The following is a 19,831-nucleotide window of genomic DNA, read 5'->3' on the forward strand; positions in this document are numbered from 1 at the left end:
AAGTTCAAGTTATAGTTAAGTTTAGGCAGTGAGAGCAACAATTAAACAGAAAATTGAGTGAAGGGGTCATATCTTAGACCCAGCATGCAGCAGAACATGGCAGCTTTCACTACATGGTTCTAACTTTTAGAGTTAAGTATAGAAGAAATAGGTTAGAGAATTGAATTTGCCTCCATAACTAAGGAAAGATGCTGAGGCCAGACAAGTGTCATCAGTGTCCCTGAATGGAGGCCTAAAGGGGCCCTTTCATGAAGCTGTGAAGTTGAAGAATAAGATGCCTTGGAGACCTCAAGAGTTTAAAAATTCCAGAGGCATAGGATATTTGTGAAAGAGATGCTCACAGGAACTGGAACTAGCTCAGGAAAAAGAAAATGTTCAGTCAGCAAAGCTGAACAGAGTTGGAGATCTGAAAAACATTTTGACATCAGATGTGAAGTTGTAGTTTGGAGTTTGCCCAGCAGGTTTTGGTCTTATTTTGGTCCAGTATTTCCTTACTCTGCCCCCTTTCCTACATTTTAGAATGGTTCTGTATATCCTGTGCCATTATGTTTTGGAAGTATGTTATCTGCTTTTTAATTTTGATTGTACAGGGGATTATAGTTAAGAGGCTGCACGAAACTTTTGGACTTTTACACATTGTTGAGACTGTGATAGACAATCAGGACTTTTGAAGTTAGACTAAATGCATTTTGCATTATGATATTGTTACAAGTTTAGTGGACCAGGGAGTGATTTGTGGCAGTTTTAATGTAATTGCCCCCCCCAGTCTCATAGGGAGATTAAGACATAAAGTATATTTATAAACAACAGTTTATAAATCCTAATTTAGATAAACTTAGACATCTCAACATAGTTAAGAAAGTAATTGTAAGCTAACAGAGGCTTCTAGTACTTGAAAACTTAATATTTTCAACTGGGCTACCTGTAAGAGTTAATTTTTACATTAGCTAGGTTTTAATATAATAAATATATGATTACATTTGCTTTGTTTAATTTTGCATATGGAAGGCTTTGGTAATTAAACTCAGACTTTTGCACATGAGATTGAATCATTCTTCTATTTGACAATGTACTCAGCTTTTCCAAAACTAACTTTTTATTCCAGGGAAATTATTTTATTATTTTTCTCTGTATCCCATAGCTATGATAACTATGAGAAATATTTTGCCCCCTGGAGTGTACAAAATTATGTTTAACTGCCTATTTTCAAAACCCAGTAATGCTTAGAAATTTGTTCCTGTTGAATGTCATTGTTTGCTGTAGGTTTATTTAACATATCATGGCTTCATGGATCTCCCACAGAAAAGTAGCACTTGTCAGATTAGCAAGGAAGTATTATTGAAATGCTTCTATCACATGATCATAGTTTCTGGAATCAAACTAGCAAAAACGACTACAGTGCTTTTAATTACCTTACTGTCACAGTCTATCCCTTGAGGCTGTGAAGAGAGCATGGGGCTAGGGCATTCCCAATGATGTAATCTAATGATTCTACGTGTATGAACTAATGATCATCAAGGCATTCCATGGTATACCAAGTTCATGTTTAAAATGTAAACTCTGAATCATTATACAAAATGATAAAGAGAAGAACGTTAAGTAAAATATTACAATGCTATTTATTAAAGAAAAACCATTATAAGTAAAGATTTTCACCAGTGCTGAAGTTGCTTTGATTTCTATCATTGAATCTTACTCAGACAGACACTCATACCTGGAATTTAACTGGTTAAGAAAGAACTGATTAAAATGATACCAAAAACTTAAAAGTAAAAGTAAACATAGTTAATCATGAAATACTTCTTCTTCCATATGGATACATCAACAAAAATGTGTATCTTTTCAAAAGAAAAGTGAAGAGGAATAGGGGAGGAGAAGAATGAGGAGGAGATGGGGAGAAGGAGAAGGAGAAAGGGAAGGAAGAAAGGAAGAGAAGGAGGAAAAAAGAAGAGAAAGACCAGGAGAAGGAATATGAGGAGGAGAAACAGGAGCAGCATGAAATGAAACTTGTACCTTTAGTCTGCATTTTCTTCTCAGGTTTCTCCTGCTTTTCAGCCTTTTCTTTGTGCATTTCTGCAGAAACATAGAATGTATAGGTTAAAAATTGAAAAAGTATAAAATTTAAACCATACCTGGGACCTAAACTTCTAAATTCTATAACAAAGTACAAAATTTTCTAATATGTTGGAGGTAGTCCCAAAGAAGGGAAGAGAAAGATCAATGACCCAAGTCATCATGGACAGATTAATTAAAGCAAGCTTTTTAAATTCATGTACATGGCTGCCTCCCCTTAAGGAGAGGTTCAAAAGGCCAGTATTGGAAGTGAAGAAAACATACTTTTTATAGTTCAGTGATAGGGCGTTTCTAAAGAAGAGATTTGACAGGCAAAACAGCCAGAGTTACAGGAGCAGAACATAAGCATACAAGTTAGTCATAATACCTCTTGAAACAAAGACATGGCTGCAAGGTGGTCATAAGGTAGTCATAAAAAGAGATGCTCATAAAAACCTTTTGGAACAAAGGCGGGGGTGAAAGGAGGCTTTGTAACAAAGGCATGATTGTCATTTCCTACCACAGGCAGTAGAGAAGCACTTGTAATTAAGGGTACAGGTGGGGCGTGGCCCAATCCTTGAGAAACAGAGGTTTAATCAAAAACAAGAATGAGCTTAGTTTGTCTTTTTCGTAAGATGACTTTCAAGCCCAAGATGGAGTCAGGCTGATCCATCACTTGGTGAGGTCTGAAAGAGGCTTCTTAATAATTACTGCATAACTTCTTTATGGAAATATAGGAAATTTTGAGTGGTCTCAAAATCAGCCATTTCAAAAGTGAGAATTTACACTGACAGAGATGCCCATCAGCATTTCCAGAAAATGATCAGGAACTCTGGTTATGCTTAACTTTAATTCTTCTCAATACAAACTGAAAACCTTTAGTATAAGTTTTATTTAGATTTTTAAGAAAGATTGAGCTTTTTCATATTTAATTAAGAATTTATGAAGTAAACTGTAGCCACTCACAGGAAGTACAGCCTAGAATTATTGACACCAAAATACATTCATAAGTGACATCTGGCATTGAATTTAAGCAACAATTATGCCAACCATATATAGTACATTTCATAGCTGAATTTTTCTCTAAATACCAGATTTTCACAGGTTTATTCAAATTGCCAATAACTTCATCATAATTATATATATATATATTGCAAAGCCTTGGAAAATGAAGTAAATTCTAAATTTGCAGTTAATTTGGAGAAAAGTAAATTTGAAATGAGGATTTGAAAACTGTTATTGTTACTTCCAAAGGTTACTCATTCTTAAATATCATGTGCTTTCTTTAAAAAGGTCAGTGATGTTTGTGTGTTTAACTCGCTTATTAGGCAGCTAGTCAGTTATGACAGTAATTACTGTACATATTTAAAATTCTCATCTGTTAACTTGCATTTTTCTTTGTTATATTTTTGAAGACTTCTATACCTAGGTAAGTCATTCAAATATCCTCAATATGCTGTGAAAAGACAGGTAATAATGTCCATTCCTCTTTTAAGCAGACATGTACAACTGTGAAGGTCTTACCTCAATTTCTACCATTAATCAATCCTTTAAATATGTATAGTTGCATTTGTCTACTATCATCTAATTGTGATGTTGTACATTGTCAGACAGTGCTAATAAGACTATGAGTTCATTCATATCTCTTTAAAACAAAAGTCTGCAAGGCACAAGGACAAATCAAGGAGGATTTCTTTCTGCCTGGCTTTCCCAATACTGTTCATTTCCTCAATGCCTCCATCTTCAACTCCACAGAAAAGTTTCTCAGCTTAGCATGGTTGATCTTCTTAGATTTGTTGAATATGTTCTGGTCATAATGTGGGGCTATTCTGTGCATTCAAAGGTATTTATTTAGCAGCATCCCTGGATCTACCTAATTGATACTCATAGTGTCATATACATCATTTTTTGTGACAATGAAAACTGTCTTTACATTTCCTGTCACACAAAATGAACTCCCTTGGGTGATATGGAATTCCCTTCTGTAAGCTGTGGATATCATTGGTTGATAAAGGACTTCTTTGGACCTATAGCAGGGCAGAACTTAGACAGGTGTGGAAAACTAAACTGAATGCTGGAAGAAAGGAAGCAGAGTCAGAGAGAAGTCATAGAGCTGCCGCCAGAGACAGAAGCACTGAAACTTTGCTGGTAGGCCATGACCTCGTGGTGATGCATAAATTAATGGTTAAATAATATGTTAAAATAAGATGTACGAGTTAGTCAATAAGAAGCTAGAGCTAATGGGCCAAGCAGTGACATAAATAATATAGTTTCTGTGTGATTATTTCAGGGCTAAGCAGCCTGGAAGTAACTAGTGACTTCCTTACTATACTAGAAAATCACTACTGTAAATATACATTATAAGAAGTATTCAAATACAAATATATCAGATACATCATCACTGTTCCAATTTCATTGATACATATCTGTGCATATTCACTTATGTGGCAAGTTCAATTCATATTTTTTAAAGAATAAAGTGGATGAGGACTCAATTTAGAAGATAAAGTAGCTCTCTAAAGATATTTATATTAATCACACTTTATAACAATGTTATTTGGGGTCTACCACCTGTGGTCATATTAATGGGCCAATTTAGGTAGATTACTGTACAAAATTATGTGAAAAAAGGAGTATCTAGGAGTCATTGGAAGTTGTAATAAATGTTATTAAAAGCATCCATCTGTGTAGTTTGATTGATTTCTCCATGTCCACTGGAGAATTCTGGAAAGAAATCTTACTTTTCCTGGAAAGGGCAAAATCCTGCCTGTGCCTTTTCTTCCTTATTCTCTACAAACACAAGAAGACCCCTGAGAAGAAATCTCTTAACGTATAAATGAGTCTTCATAATCTTCTCATGGGTTTCTTTCTTTGAGCTCTGAATGAGATAATGAATTAAATTCTATAAAAATTAATTTGAAGATTTCCCTTCTTACTTTTAGAATTTGGCTAGGTAGTAGGGTTAAAAGGATACATGTAGGTCATTTACAGCCACATAAGATCATGCTTCACAGGTCCTTAGGGCAACGAATATTCCGTTTTAAATGTTAGAACAACCACAGAGGTAAAACCTTTCAAATGAGCTGATTAAAAACAAATTTGATCTTCTTCATGGCCAACTTCCTACTCCCTTTGTCTTGGCCATTTCCACAGAAGCTATGCAGAAGATTGGAACTTGGTATAACTCAAGTCACTAAAACAAGCAAAATGCCAAGTGCTTGAAATAGTCTTCATATAGATTTAGAAAAGTCATTTCAAGAGATGTTTATTACTCCTAAGGTATTAGTATGAAAGGAAGATAGAATGAAACTTTTAAAATTAAAATCTATATTAGTTGTGCTCGTTTTTTTCTTCTTTTAATTTTTGCTTATTTATTTATTTTTTTTTTTACAAAAGAAAACAAACTTTTTTCATGATACATACCAATCCAAGTTCCCACTCTCTCCCCTCCTCCTATTCTCTTCACATACCCTTCCACCCTACCCCAATGCAATCCTCAGAGAGGGTAAGGCACATTGCTTTGGGGAAGGTCCAAGGCCCTCCCTACTATATCTAGGCTGAGCAAGGTATCCACCAAAAGAAAACAGATTCCCAACAAGCCAGTGTATGTAGTAGGGCAAATATTGCTGCCACTGCCAGTGGTCCCTCAGTCTGTTCCAGACATGTAACTTTCAACCACATTCGGAGGGACGAGTTTGGTCCAATGTTTGTTCCTTCCCAGTCTGACTAGAGCTAGTGAGCTCCCATTAGCTCATGTAGACTGTTTCAGTGGGTGTACCCATCCTGGTCTTGACCTCTTTCCTCATATTCTCATTCCTCCCACTCTTCAGCTGGACTTTGGGATCTCATTCCAATGCTCCAATGCAATTCTCTGCCTGTTTTCATCAGTTTCCAGATGAAGGTTCTATGGTGATATTTAAGATATTCAACAGTCTGAGTACAGGGCAAAGTCAAGATCGGGCCCCCTCTCCACTATTGCTTAGGTCTCAGCTGCGGTCATCCTTGTGGATTTCTGGGAATTTCTCTAGAGCTAGGTTGCTTATTTTTATATGGCAATGATAGAAAGTTATTATTGACAATATTTTATTTCCCTGTAAAGGAGTGTATCATGTGATGAGTGCATGTGGGCATTCCCACTGGACACCATGTAAATGAATAAAGAAGAAATTCTGGAACCTACACGGAAATGATGGAAGCTGCAGCCTTTGGTGCTAAAAGCCATCTGCCGGAATAAATGTGCCCAACATTCCTAGACTAAGGCAAATTCGGGTGCATATATTGCATGGAATGATGGTTTCTAAGTCTGGTTACTCCACACTGGTTCATAAGAGACTTCCTCAGAATGTGGGTAGAAGCTTGACCACCACAGATCAGACTAAGAAGCAGTATCAAAACTGCTCTGGCTCCTGTGAGCTCTGTGTTTTCAGTCGGATGTGGCTTAAAAATATCAAACTACAACCTATAGAGAAATTAGCTACAGTCCATTATAGAGAAAAATTATGGAGCCCAATGTCAAAAACTAGAATCAAAGACACCATTCAGGGCCCACTGACAGGAAATAAGGTCTGTTTGGTATTTTGCATTTAAGTCTTTTTAAGATAGGAGAGGAGTAGTACACAGTCATAAAGAGAAATGAAGCCCCATTATTTGCAGCAAAATGAGTGAAACAGAAAGGTACTGTGTTAGGTGAAATAAGTTGGTTCATGGAGGCTGAGTATTGTCCTACATTCTCACTTCTGTGAAATTAAACTTTAATCTGAGTAGGGTAGATATTACTAAGAATTTAGAATAGTGTTAGGATAAGGAGAAAATGGATGCATGCAATTTATGTTTGCTGCATTTATGCACGCATGCATGCATGAAAATAATACACTGGGCTCCATTAAGACATGTTAATTCTTTTCTTAAAAGAATACCACTCAAGGATCAAGAAGGCATGAGTGCAAATACACTCTCTGCAAACTTCTGTAAGGAGTTAACTCTAAAACAGAAAGTATGGACTTGCAGGTTGATGTACTTGACTTACTTAACAAAACACAAAAGTAAATAAATTTGAAGTATAATCCTCTGAGAGGAAAATTTGGCAATATTTCAAAAAATTTAGTCTAGGTTTTTATTTTCCTCTGACAAAGAGAGAAGACAAATCCTAATTGCAAAGTTCAGAATACATGCTCCATATCTTTTTAATTCTGTATCTTAGTCTCACAAATGAAAAAAAAAATCTCATGGATATGGCAGATCCTCCCAGAATATGCAGATAAAATGTATGTTGTGTGATATAATCATGACAGCTAGGTGTAAAGATGGATAGCAATGACTTTCTTGGTGAAATTTTCTCTTTCCTTTTGTAGAACATCATCAACTAAATTTGGGACTTCAATTTCAATTAAACCTGCTAGCATATGTTTAAAGGCATCCCCACCCAGTACAACTAAGTTAGTACTGGCCTACCTGTGCCTATGTTTCTTTGGTCACAAAGGACGAAGATGGGTATATCATTATTCCAACTTAAGGAGAACCTAATCATCTACATTGCTGTGCTGCATTCTCCTCGGGGAATGGGTCACAACACTAGTACCTACTGCCGGTGGCTATCAGCTGTCAGGAGATCCACCGACGTCTTAGCAGAGTGTGCCAGTCCATCTGCTTACACTTTAGCCAGGAAAGGATGGCCATGCAGACTGTTGTTTATTGAGTAATAATGCATTACCGATTTCGGTTTCTCAAGCACGTCTTTCTCACAGGTGATGCCAGATACACGGCCTCCTACAGCACTTCCCAGCCATGAACTATTTGTCAAATACAGGAAACTTCAATTTAAAAGATTGAAGGTATTACATGGAGGAATTTAATACCCTACAACTTCCAGCTTTCTTCTTCAAGGAAGAAAAACTGTCTCTGTTATTAAGGCTCCCATTTAGTTATCTATCAATTTCTGCATATATGTCAAGGCCTCTCCCTTGTGTGTCATGATATTGACGCACAATTGCTCAAATTTGTATTCAAAATCAAGACATTCTTTCAAGAACACTTTATAACGAGTACATAAGGAACAGAGAGGAAAGTTGGGGAAGACATGATTCCCCTCCAAATTTAAGGGGTTTAGGATTAGCTAAATATCAAATACTTTTGAAAAGGTGTTCACATCCAGCACTGGGTCAAATCATAATCCTCCTTTGTAACTGGGGAATCCTAGGCTTTGAGGTCTAATAGGTTAAAAAGGTCAACCTATTTCAACCCAGGTGTATGACTGTCCAATTCTGATAATGCTGTAGAACAAAGTAAGATCCAATGCAAAAAGAATGACCATTATCTCAATAGACTAAGAAGCAATGAAACATGACCTTTTGTTCTACTAGGTCACTGATAATGCTGACGAGTGGCTTCCATGAATCTTTCCCTGTGTCTGAAATGCTGTCAGAGAAAGGCAGGGTAAGTTTACAGAGTGAGGTTCCTGTGTTCCTAATCCCTTTACTCCTTCTGATTATTCTCAAATTCTTTCCTGACTTTTCAGGGTGAAGAGCAAGCTACAAGGAAGAAGGAAGAAAAGAGCCATTGTTTGCCTTACATTCCTGCGCATACTCTCACTCTGCATAAATTATAAAAAGCATAATGATCTTCACTTTTTAATGAATTTAATTAAGGAGATCTAATTATTTAGACTCTAGGTTGGGTATCATATTATTTAATGGAAATAATAAAATGTACTCTCTTCAATCAGAATTTTTGTATTGAATAATGTCAAACATGATGAGAGATTTCAAACTGACAGAAAACAGATACGCAGACACAATAATTTATTAGAGTGCTGAGAATAAATACAAATTAGTCTTGGCTTTAGATTACTTATTACTTCATGATTGCAATAATCTAAAGATAATAATTTTCATATGAAAGATGTCATAAATCTTTGGTATTCTAATGTAATTTTAAAATGCATTTTGATAAGAAAATGTAGACACAGAAATCTATTAAAAGAATCTCCATAAAATATTTTAATTTCTGGCATTCATTAAATAAAGCTACCTGCCTAAGATAATTAACACTGGAGTCAACATGCACAATTAAAATCTGATTCTGATCACTGCTCTGTGAATTTTATTTCCGCACCAATGAAATAAGAAAATAGCAAAAACCTATCTCACAGACTTCCTTGAGCATTAAAACAAGTCAAAATTTAAAGGATATCAAATGACAATAAATGATCATCATGATCCTAATATTATTGTCTTTGTTTCTTATTAAGTAGTATGTTTGATGATGGCACAATTATATCTATTTTGTTCCACATTATAATTGCAATAACTACAGGGTGCGTATCATCTAGTAACTAATAACTTGTTAGATACATATACTATGTGAAAAATTTAATCTATGAAATCTATGAAGGCAGCAAAAGAGTAGTAAATAATAGCTTACTTATTTATGATAAATTCTAAAGCAATTTAACAACTAATTAAACTTGAACATTTTCTAGAGAAAGCAAACTAGCTTTTCAAAATAGGTGTTTAGATTGAGGATTACCTTGATGATATAGTGCTTGGTTAGAGCCACAATTCAATGTGTTTGTGTATATGTGTGTGTACATGGGTGTGTATTCTGTAACTTTTTTAGCATTTGTAATAGATGCATATGTATTATATTAAAATACTATAAAGCTGAGAAAAGTTATAGAATGTAGGTGGAGGAGGGCCACTTTTTGGTTTCCAACTGCTTAGTCCCAAAATAATCACACAGAAACTGTATTAAAACATTGCTTAGCCCATTAGCTCTAGTTTCTTATTGGCTAACTCTTGCATATTAATTTAAGTCATCTCCATTAATCTGTGTATCACCACATGGCAGTGTCTTACAAACAAAGTTTTAGTATGTCTGACTCTGGCAGCAGCTCCATGACTTCTCCCTAACTCCATTTTTCTTTCTCCCAGGATTCAGTTTAGTTTTCCCTTTCTACCTCTATTCTTTTGCCCTATCAGGCCAAGCCAGTTTTCTTTATTAATTAATCAATTTATTCACAGCGTATAAAAGGGAATCCCACATCAATAGAATATAAAAATATGTATTTATTATATACATTTCAAATGATGAGAGCTGGTACAGAATTTTACTGTGTACAAACATAAAATAAAGTAACTGAAAGTAAACGTAAGTACTTTTTCAAAAGTTTTTCCTAAAGTATAGAATTTTAACATTTTTAGCCTACAGTGAATAGGTCAATGTTAATAAAATCAAGGGTATATCTTTTATGTAATACTATAGTTACAGTAAATTTATATAAATTATCTACCATAAAATGTTAGAAATCAAACATTCTATCTACTTCAACAATAAAGAAACAGTAAAAAACAGAGACAAGAGTTAAATGAGGTATGTCTATTCACCAAACTTGAATGAATGCTAGATTTCAATCACTTCCAAAATCTGTATTCCTTTTGTGCTCTATTTTTTTTACTAGTATGTGTTTATTAATATGTCCTAAAGTTGATTAAAACATTTTAGTACCTCTACCTTCACATTTATCTAATATTTACATGATCTAATAATATTTCATTTTTAATAATAAAAAGTGTTTTTATGTATAGATTGTAAAATTCCTGCATTTGGTAAATGTATTTATACTATTCATCTAAGATGTAAGAATAGATTTTAGTGGACCTGTGGGTGGTTTAAGGTGTGAATTTCAGGAATGACTTGCAGCTTCTCATGATGTATGCTGCATATCCCATTGAAATATCAAATTAATCAATAGTTAGAATTTTTTGAGTTCCACAGATTTGAAGTAACAATCCACTTTTTTGACATGGTCATCTTGCCTGTTCAGGCTGTTTTGTTGACCTTTAAAAAACCTATATGAACTCAACGCCAATGGCAATCATCAGGCCAGTAACTTTTTCTAAGGTTTTTAATCTTAGAAGTTGGGAACTGAGGCCATGGGTCCCAAAAGTGATAAAGTTGACAATGAACAGAACTACTGTTGGTGAAAATGGTTTGTAGTAAATTGTACTTGAAAACTATCATATTTATAGTCCATTTTCTAAGTTATTCTCTCATGTTTTATACATTTTCCATGATGAATTACTTTTACCTATTTATGAGCATAACAAAGATTTTTGGGGTCCTATGTGTCAATCTTGTCTGATTCTTATGTGGCCATATTAAAATATGCATTCTTAATCTGTGATATTGACACACTGCTAATAAATTCAAATGAAACATTTCAAGATTTCTTAAGACAGACTCAAACTTGAAAGGATAATCTATTATCAAACTTTGAATCAAGATGAGAAAAAATTATTAAATTGTTTTGAAGATTGAAAAATTCAAAGAATGTTCTTATATTTGTTTTCATGGTATCACTCAATAATTAGAACAGATAAAAAACTACTGTCTTAAACTTTCTCTCCATTTACTATTAAACTACTTATTCATGGGAACATAGACTGACTACATGCAAGATTTTTATTAGGACACCAAGGATTAATTTTGATAAGTGACTAAGCAAATCTAGTTATATATGTAATGCCAATTGATTAATTCTAAGGGGAACTATTATTACCCTTAGAATATTTATTTATATATAAATCTCAATATTTATAACAAATAAAACAAATTGTGTGTAGGTATCTATTATAGTGATATTGTTTTAGCTACATTAAGAATATTTTCAGAAAAAACAATATATATGTTAAATAATATATATTTATATAATAATAATAATAAAGAACATAAAAGGATCATATCTTATCGTTAAATCACCATCATCTGTCATTAAATGGGCAGATACTAGAAATAGTGGTAGACAGATATCCCAGAGAATATTCTTCAAGGATTTTCAAGCTTATGAATATAAAATTGTTTGGGTCTTATTTTGTTATACTTTATTACTTTGTAAGTTAAGTTAAACTTTTTCAGAAAAAAAAATGCTTCACCATTGCATACTAATGGTTTTTACACACAATTTCAAATTATCTGTATTGAAATACTACACACTTAAACACATTTATTCCTCATAAAATCTGCAATATGAGGATAACGCATTTTCCACTGTAGGGTTTATTTTATTTATCCATAAAATGAAATAACATTCCCCACATGCAACAAACCCGACATACGGAAGTGATTACAAATATTACCTTTTATTAGATAAGCACTGATGGGGTTGAGGGATATGGATGAGGTTATGGCTGGGTTGGTATATGTGCTTCATAAAATTGATGATACCCAACACCAGATCAATGTGACTGTATATAAGAATCATCTGGGGAAATTTTAAAACACATTCTTGAGTTACAGCCTAAATTGAATCAGTTCATTTTCCACAGTGAGGAAACATGGGGAATCTACAATTTAAATAAGCTCTCAGGAAACTCGAGAACCACTATTAGTAGTGGGAACTATTGTCCAGATCAATATTTCTCAAATCTTAATGCCCTTAATAGGAAATGTCTGAGGATCATCTTAAAATTCAGATTCTCACTCAGTCAACCTAGATGTATGCAGATTTCTCAGTAGCTTCCAAATGATGCTCAAATTTTTGGTCATGGACCATACTTTGCAGTGTAAGAATTTGTTCTGGAAGAAATTATTGATAAAGTCATTAATGTATGACATAATGATTCATTCAGAGTCAGAAAACATCATTGCTGGAACAGAATGGAAATGATTATCAGTAATTCTACCATCTTTATCTCACAGATCTGAAAACTGAGACTCACTAGGGTTACATGACTTAACTATAGCATGTAAAGTACACAGATATTCTAATTGTAACACTAGGGGGTTCAATGGGGTTTATTCCTATCATGTTTAAACTTTGGAAATGCTCAATCAAGGAGTTCACTATCATTAATTTCAGTGGACACAGCCAATGTGACATCAGTATTAATTTAGCTTCTATGTTACTATTAATTTGTTTTGGTTTTTCCTCCCTCAGTAAGTTTATACACAGTTCTTACAATATATAAACAAAGCACTTATCCTCAGTTCTTCCCCTCATTGTCTACAACAGTCACAAAGTGTCTTGTCTACAGAATGACCTGTTAGACTGTAGGGGTTTTTACACTACAGAGGACTCAGAAACATATTTGAAAATATTTAAATTCTTTCATTGAAGATATATATATATATATATACATAATTATTTATACTACATTTTAAAAATTACATTTATCAAGTATATAATTTATATATTATTCCATATGCACATTTAAAAGAAAAAGCCTACTGGGTTCAGGTTGTTTTCTATAAGTATAAATGTAGTCAATTTAGGGCATCTTGAAAACTATAGACTTACCAGTTTATTTTAATTCCTTGATTCCATGTATTTTCTCTCCCACTCCGTAGGTAATCTGTTTAAGACGCTGCATTGGGATTTTGATGTCATAAATCCATTGTAGGAGGAAGTCTGAGATAATTAGTGAACATGTGTGGACAGCTGTCATTTCTGGGGAAACCACTGTTTCCACAGAATTTCCATCTGCCTACAGGTGGTTCTGCCAGTGTTACCCTGTCTTTTACCTATGGAAGGTGATCCCAGGCTTCCAGAGAATAGGTGTTGCATATCTTTTGCTATTGCTATTTTGTCTCTCTTTTTTATTTTCAACTGATCAGATCCAACAAAAACGTGTTACTCCATCCAAATCAATGAGAGTCCATGGAAGTTTCTTAGAAAAAAATATTTCAGAAAAAATAAAAAAAGGTTCTCCTCTTGAGTCACTAGGTAAAATGATCTGGACCTCAACCTTCTGATGTCCAGAATTGCATAAGAGGAAAAAGCCTGCATGACCACTAACTACACTAAGCATGAAGAGAGTGTTCTTTTGGAGACAGATTTCCTTATTACAATACATGTCCCATACCATTCTAGAAGTTACTTCAGCCTCACAACTTGCAGGCTTTTCTTCAAGTCAGTTTGAGCTGGAATTTAGATTTGTTACCTACAAAATAATTAACACACTCTATAATTCTGACAGTCACAATTTAGTACATCTACAAGTGCCTGGAAAAATAATGCTCGTACTCATCACTGTTTCTCTTGCTTCGAATTTCCTACCCTTTTCCCCTCTTCCATTTGTAACCTGCTATCAGTTTTCTTGACTTTGTTCTCCTATGCTTACAGATCTCATCAGTGTAGAGAAGAAAGAAGGCAAACACTGCATTAAGTTCTAGACACATTGTGAAGAAAACCATGCCGCACTTACACAGTTAAGCTTTGATTTACCAGTATCTATTTCATAATGTTACTAAGGGCATACCTAGCACAATATTCTGAGATCATGATTTTAACTAGTGTAGTCACCTTGCAATTCTACCTTCTTTTTGGTTTATTAATTTTTTTAAATTAATGTTCAATCTAGTATAAACTCAGAATATTTCAACAAAGATTGACACAATAAAAGTTCTGGCACGTTAACTTGTCTGTCTGTCTTACTACCAACATTGTGATACAGTTTCTAGATAGTCTAATCAAAATGCCTTGCCTGTGTATAGTGCTGGCATTTTCTGGATCCTTCTTATATAATTTGAGTGAAAAGAACTATTGTGGATATCAATAAAATAAGAAAAAATACAGGGAATAAATTAAGTTTTAGCTTATTGGATAACTCTGTTCAATCTGAGGAACTATAGGACAATTCACAACTCTAAAGAAGATATAATTTACTCCTCGAAACACAAAGGTCTCTTTATGCTTCCTCACTGCTGGTACGGTGTGACTAGCCACCTCACATCACTGGCATTGTGTCTTTCCTACTTACGGATGGACTGCATCTCTTTCAATTTTAATCAAAATAAATCCTTCCTTCGTTCAGCTGACTCTTGACAGGTATTTTCTGCAGTGAGAAAAGTAAACAATGCAGGGAGCAGGGAAATTATGCATAACTCTGAGGGCTGCTGGTGCTTTCTCTGAATGCAAGAAATAAGTGTGCAATCCATAAGGTCACTGTGCTCCTAAAAGTGAAGACCAGTTTTTCCCTTCCAGAACTCTGAATGCGCTTAGTTCTGAAAGACTACAATTATCCTTTCTAACACTAAAGCTAGATGTCAGGAAAAGGCGTTATAAAACATAACTTCTTGTTAAAAGACTATCATTATCTTCTAAAATTACATATTTGAAAGGACATAAATGGTATAATGATCACTCTTCTGTACAGACTTATTATAGACAACGCTTTAGTAGGAATGAACTTAAAAAGGGAGATGAATATTTCCATTATATTGTACTTAGAAGTGTTAGTACAAAATTTAAAAATAAACATGCTAAAGAAATATATTTTGTGACTTTCCTTAATCTAGTCAGTGAAACCTTAAATATTAGTATGGGAATATGAGAAAATCCTATAAGTTAGCTATGAGCCAATACTTCACTTTGGAAAAATACAGAGATTACTCACAGGCCTATGCCTTATGATGACTGGATCTCTCTTCTTCTTCCTCCTTTCACCCCACCCTGTGTCTTTGTCACTGGGAATGAATTTTACTAGGGCTTAGAGAATTTCTGAATAATTTAAGGATTAAAATTTAGCTGTCCAAAATATTCCAATAAGATACATCCTTCACCTAATCAATGCCAACCTGTAATACTTTAAATGTATTATCTCAGTTGTAATCTATTTTGCCCATTTAATCATTAATCTCTTCAGATGGCCATTTGGCAGTATGTTAACAATAAGTGATAGTTTCGTGTGACTCATTTAATGTGATACACTGTGTTTTATTGGTGTAGTTATTTTTTGGTGCTGTTATTTTATTATTTTTAATTTTTATTGATTTTTATTGAGCTCTACATTTTTCTCTGCTCCTCTCCATGCCTCTCCCATTCCCTTCAACATTCCCCCAAGGTCCCCATGCTCCCAATTACTCAGGAGATCTTGTCTTTTTCCATTTCCCATGTAGATTAGACCTATGTATGTCTCTCTTAGTGTCCTCATTGTTGTCTAAGTTTTCTGGAACTGTGATTTGTGGACAAACTATCTTTTTTCATTATACATACCAATCCAGGTTCCCTCTCCTCTTCCTATTCCCTCCACTTACTCCCTACTTCACCCACCCCACAGAGAGAATAAGGCACATTGCTTTGGGGAAAATCCAACACTCCCCCCCCCCCACTATATCCAGGATGAGAAAGGTATCCCTCCAAAACTAATAGGTTCCCAAAATACCAGTACAAGCAGTAGGGTGACAATGCCAGTGGCTCCTAAGTCTGCCCCAGCCATACAACTGTCAACAAAATTCACAGGACTAGTTTGGACCTATGCTACTTCCTTCGCTGTCTGATTGGAGTTGGAGTGCCCCCATTAGCTCAGGTAAATTGTTTTAGTGGGTATACACATCCTGGTCTTGACCTCTTTGCTCATATTTTCATTCCTCTCTTTCTTCATCTGAACTTTGGAAGCTCAGGACAGTGCTCTAATGTTGAACTCTGCTTCTGTTTCCATCAGTTGCTGGATGAAGGTTCTATGGTGATATTTAAGCTATTCATCATTCTGACTACCGGGCAAGGCCAGCTCAGGTACCCTCTTCTTTATTGCTTAGGGTTTTAGCTGGTTAGCTGAGGTTATCCTTGTGGATTCCTGGGAATTTCTTTAGAGCCAGGTTTCTTGCTAACCCCATAGTGGCTCCCTGTATCAAGATATCTCTTTCCTTGCTTTCATCTCTGTCTTTCCTCCATCTCATCTATCTTTTTCCCTCATGTTCTCCTCACCCCCTCACCTTCTCTTTTTCTCTTCCCCTTCCAGCCTCCCTTCTCCTCCCACTCCTATGCTCCCAATTTCATCATGAAATCTTGTCTATTTTGACTTCCAAGGTGGATCTATATATGTTTTTCTTAGGGTGCACCTTGTTACATGGCTTCTCTAGGTTCATGAACTATAGGCTCAATATCCTCTGCAAATAACTAATATGCACTTATGAGTGAGTACACACTATAATCATTTTTTTGAGTCTGGGTTACCTCACTCAGAATAATGTTTGCTAATTCCATCCATTTGCATGCAAATTTCAAGGTGACATTGTTTTTTTGTTTGTTTGTTTGTTTGTTTTTTACCACTGAGTAGTACTCTAATGTGTAAATGTTCCACATTTTCTTTGTCCATTCTTTGGTTGAGTGGCATCTAGGTTGTTTCTAGGTTGTGGCTATTACTATTAATGCTGCTATGAACATAGTTAAAGAAATGTCTTTGTAGAAAGATTGAACATCTTTTGGGTATATTCCCAGGAGTGGTATTGCTGGATCCTGAGGTAGGTTGATTCCCAATTTTCTAAAAAACTGCCATACTAATTTCCAAAGTGATTCTACAAGTTAGCATTCCCACCAGCAATGGAGGAGTTTTTTTTTTTGTTTGTTTTTTTTTTTTTACTCCACATCCTCTCCAGCATAAACTATCATTGGTGTTTTTGATCTTAGCCATTCTGACTGATGTAAAATGGTATCTCAGGGTTGTTTTGATTTGCATTTTCCTGACTGCAAGGATGTTAAACATTTGCTTAAGTGTCTTTCAGCCATTTGAGAGTCTTCTGTAGAGAATTCTCTGTTTAGTTCTGTACCCCATTTTTTAATTGGGTTATCTGAAATTTTGATGTCTAATTTCTTATGTCTTTTATTTATTTTGGAGATCAGTCTTTTGTCTGATGTGGAGTTGGTGAAGGTCTTTTCCAGTTCAGTATGCCTCCTTTTTGTCTTATTGACTGTGCCCTTTGCTTTACAGAATCTTCTCTGGTTCCAGAGATACCATTTATTTGTAAGTCACACTCATCTACTTATAACAACACACATAATTTCACTGTAGTTATTGAAAAATTTAAGAAGTTTCCCACACCAACTTTTGAAGATATTATAAGCAAGACTACAAATGCTTTATTCCACCTAGCACAATGCTTGGAATATTAAAAACACCTGAAGGAAAAAAAAACCAAAATTTAAACTTTAATTTGATGACTAGCTTAGTCACAGCAAGGATGTCAATGCTCTGTTATACTGACTGTCGAGAGGGAGACAGAACAGCATGGTACAGAAGGAAGCCTCTGTGATTTTCTAACTCTTAGACTCTAGGATCTCCAGGAAGCTGAATACCCACATGCCTCCATGATCATCTCTTTTATTTTTCCTTTCAAATTTTTGAATACTTTTAAAAACAACATTGCTTCCAATATTTAGAAGATACTATCCAAATTCTTCATAAGTTAAAAAAGTTATGTATTGTAACCTAAAGATTATTGAAATTGTTGACATAAACAATAAAATCCCCATTAGAATGTGTTGACGCATGCCTACAATAGAAACATCATGGAAGAATCCAACGACGTCATCCTCGACTACACAGTGAGTTGAAAGACAGACTGAACTAAATGAGAAATTGTCTCAGAAATTTCCAAAACTTAAAATGTAAATGAAATAAAATAAAATACTGTACTACCTTTAAAATTTAGTTGTCAGTCTCCAAATGTTAATTATTTTTAAATGTGTACATGTATTTTAGAATCAGTTTTTAACACTTTGAAATTTTTTCACAGTTAATTTTTAATTCTACTCACACAAAAGTTTAATTTAATGTGAGTATAATTTTATTCTTGGAATTTTTAAAAAATTCTATCATAAGATTTAGAAGAAATTATATATAATAACAATTTTAAATTTCTTTTTATATTTTATCATAAATCTTATATTAACCTCAAGATATAAGAATATGTTATAAGTCTTCACAATTTTCTATCAAAAATGAAATTATATCAAATGTCATTTCTTTTTGAGATTAATGGGGCTTTAAAATTAGACCATAAGCAGCTAGAAAGATTACTTAGCAATTAGTGAATATTAACTGTGTTTACATAGGGTTCTGATTCAGTTCCCATTACCTATGCCAGGCATCCCATAACTACTTGTTACTCCAACTCCAGGAGATAAAAAACCTTCATCTGGATTCTGAGGGCATACACATTCACATGGACACACACATATTTACATACATACATACATGCACACATACACACACATGCACAAATGTACACATTAAATTTTAAAAAATAAAATAAATTAAATGAACTAATTAGTGAAACTATTTTAGAGAAATTTTTTAAATTAGCTCATGAATCTTTAGATAAATGTGATTTGGGGCTTGAATGAAATATGACTTATCAATAATTTTAGTCCTTTGTCTTTACTTTTAATAATATGAATGTTAAAAATCTTTATGTACAACTAAATTTATGTTGAAATAAACCAAAACTCCATATAATTTTAAAAATATTTATGACTTTGCCTCCAGAATTACTTATTTTGTAAATAATTGAAAACAGGGCAACTTTGTTCATCTCTCCATTTGACTATAATTATGTCTACTGCTTTCACACAATTGAACCTTTTATAATAAGCTCAGAAATGGAAATAAATGTATTGTGAAATTTAACACTATTTTGTGTTCTCTTATGTAATTTGACATGCTTTCTTGATTATATTTAGCCTTATTTTTGGAGTTGATGCTCACTTATTAGAAATATTACCCATGTTAGCTAGTAGACAAAACTAATTTTGTATTGAAAAATGTTGAGATCAATTTTTTGTTTTTGCAAAAATTACACACATATATAATTTAACTTTATTTTTATTCATAAATTTTAGTTTAAAATTTGAGAGAAATGACAAAACAATAAATTTTGTAAGTCATGATCACTTTTAGTTATTTATGAAGATAAATGTAAGATGTTGAAAGTTAGGAAATGGGCATAGTGGTGCATATCTTACTCACATCATCTGGGAGGCTGAGGCAGGGAGGTTTCTGTGAGT

The 19,831-nt window shown here is 34.1% G+C and overlaps 1 protein-coding gene across 1 annotated transcript in view; it reads right to left on the reverse strand.

The window, feature by feature from the left end:
- Trdn (triadin) overlaps positions 1–19,831 on the reverse strand; it is a 117,960-nt gene that overhangs the window by 17,771 nt on the left and 80,358 nt on the right. Inside the window, exon 5 of the mRNA XM_026787328.1 lies at positions 2,014–2,073. Within this exon, the coding sequence (XP_026643129.1) occupies positions 2,014–2,073 (60 nt within the window). The remainder of the gene's footprint in view (positions 1–2,013; positions 2,074–19,831) is intronic.

Source organism: Microtus ochrogaster, linkage group LG9 (assembly GCF_000317375.1).
Source record: "Microtus ochrogaster isolate Prairie Vole_2 linkage group LG9, MicOch1.0, whole genome shotgun sequence".
Lineage (NCBI taxonomy): Eukaryota > Metazoa > Chordata > Mammalia > Rodentia > Cricetidae > Microtus > Microtus ochrogaster.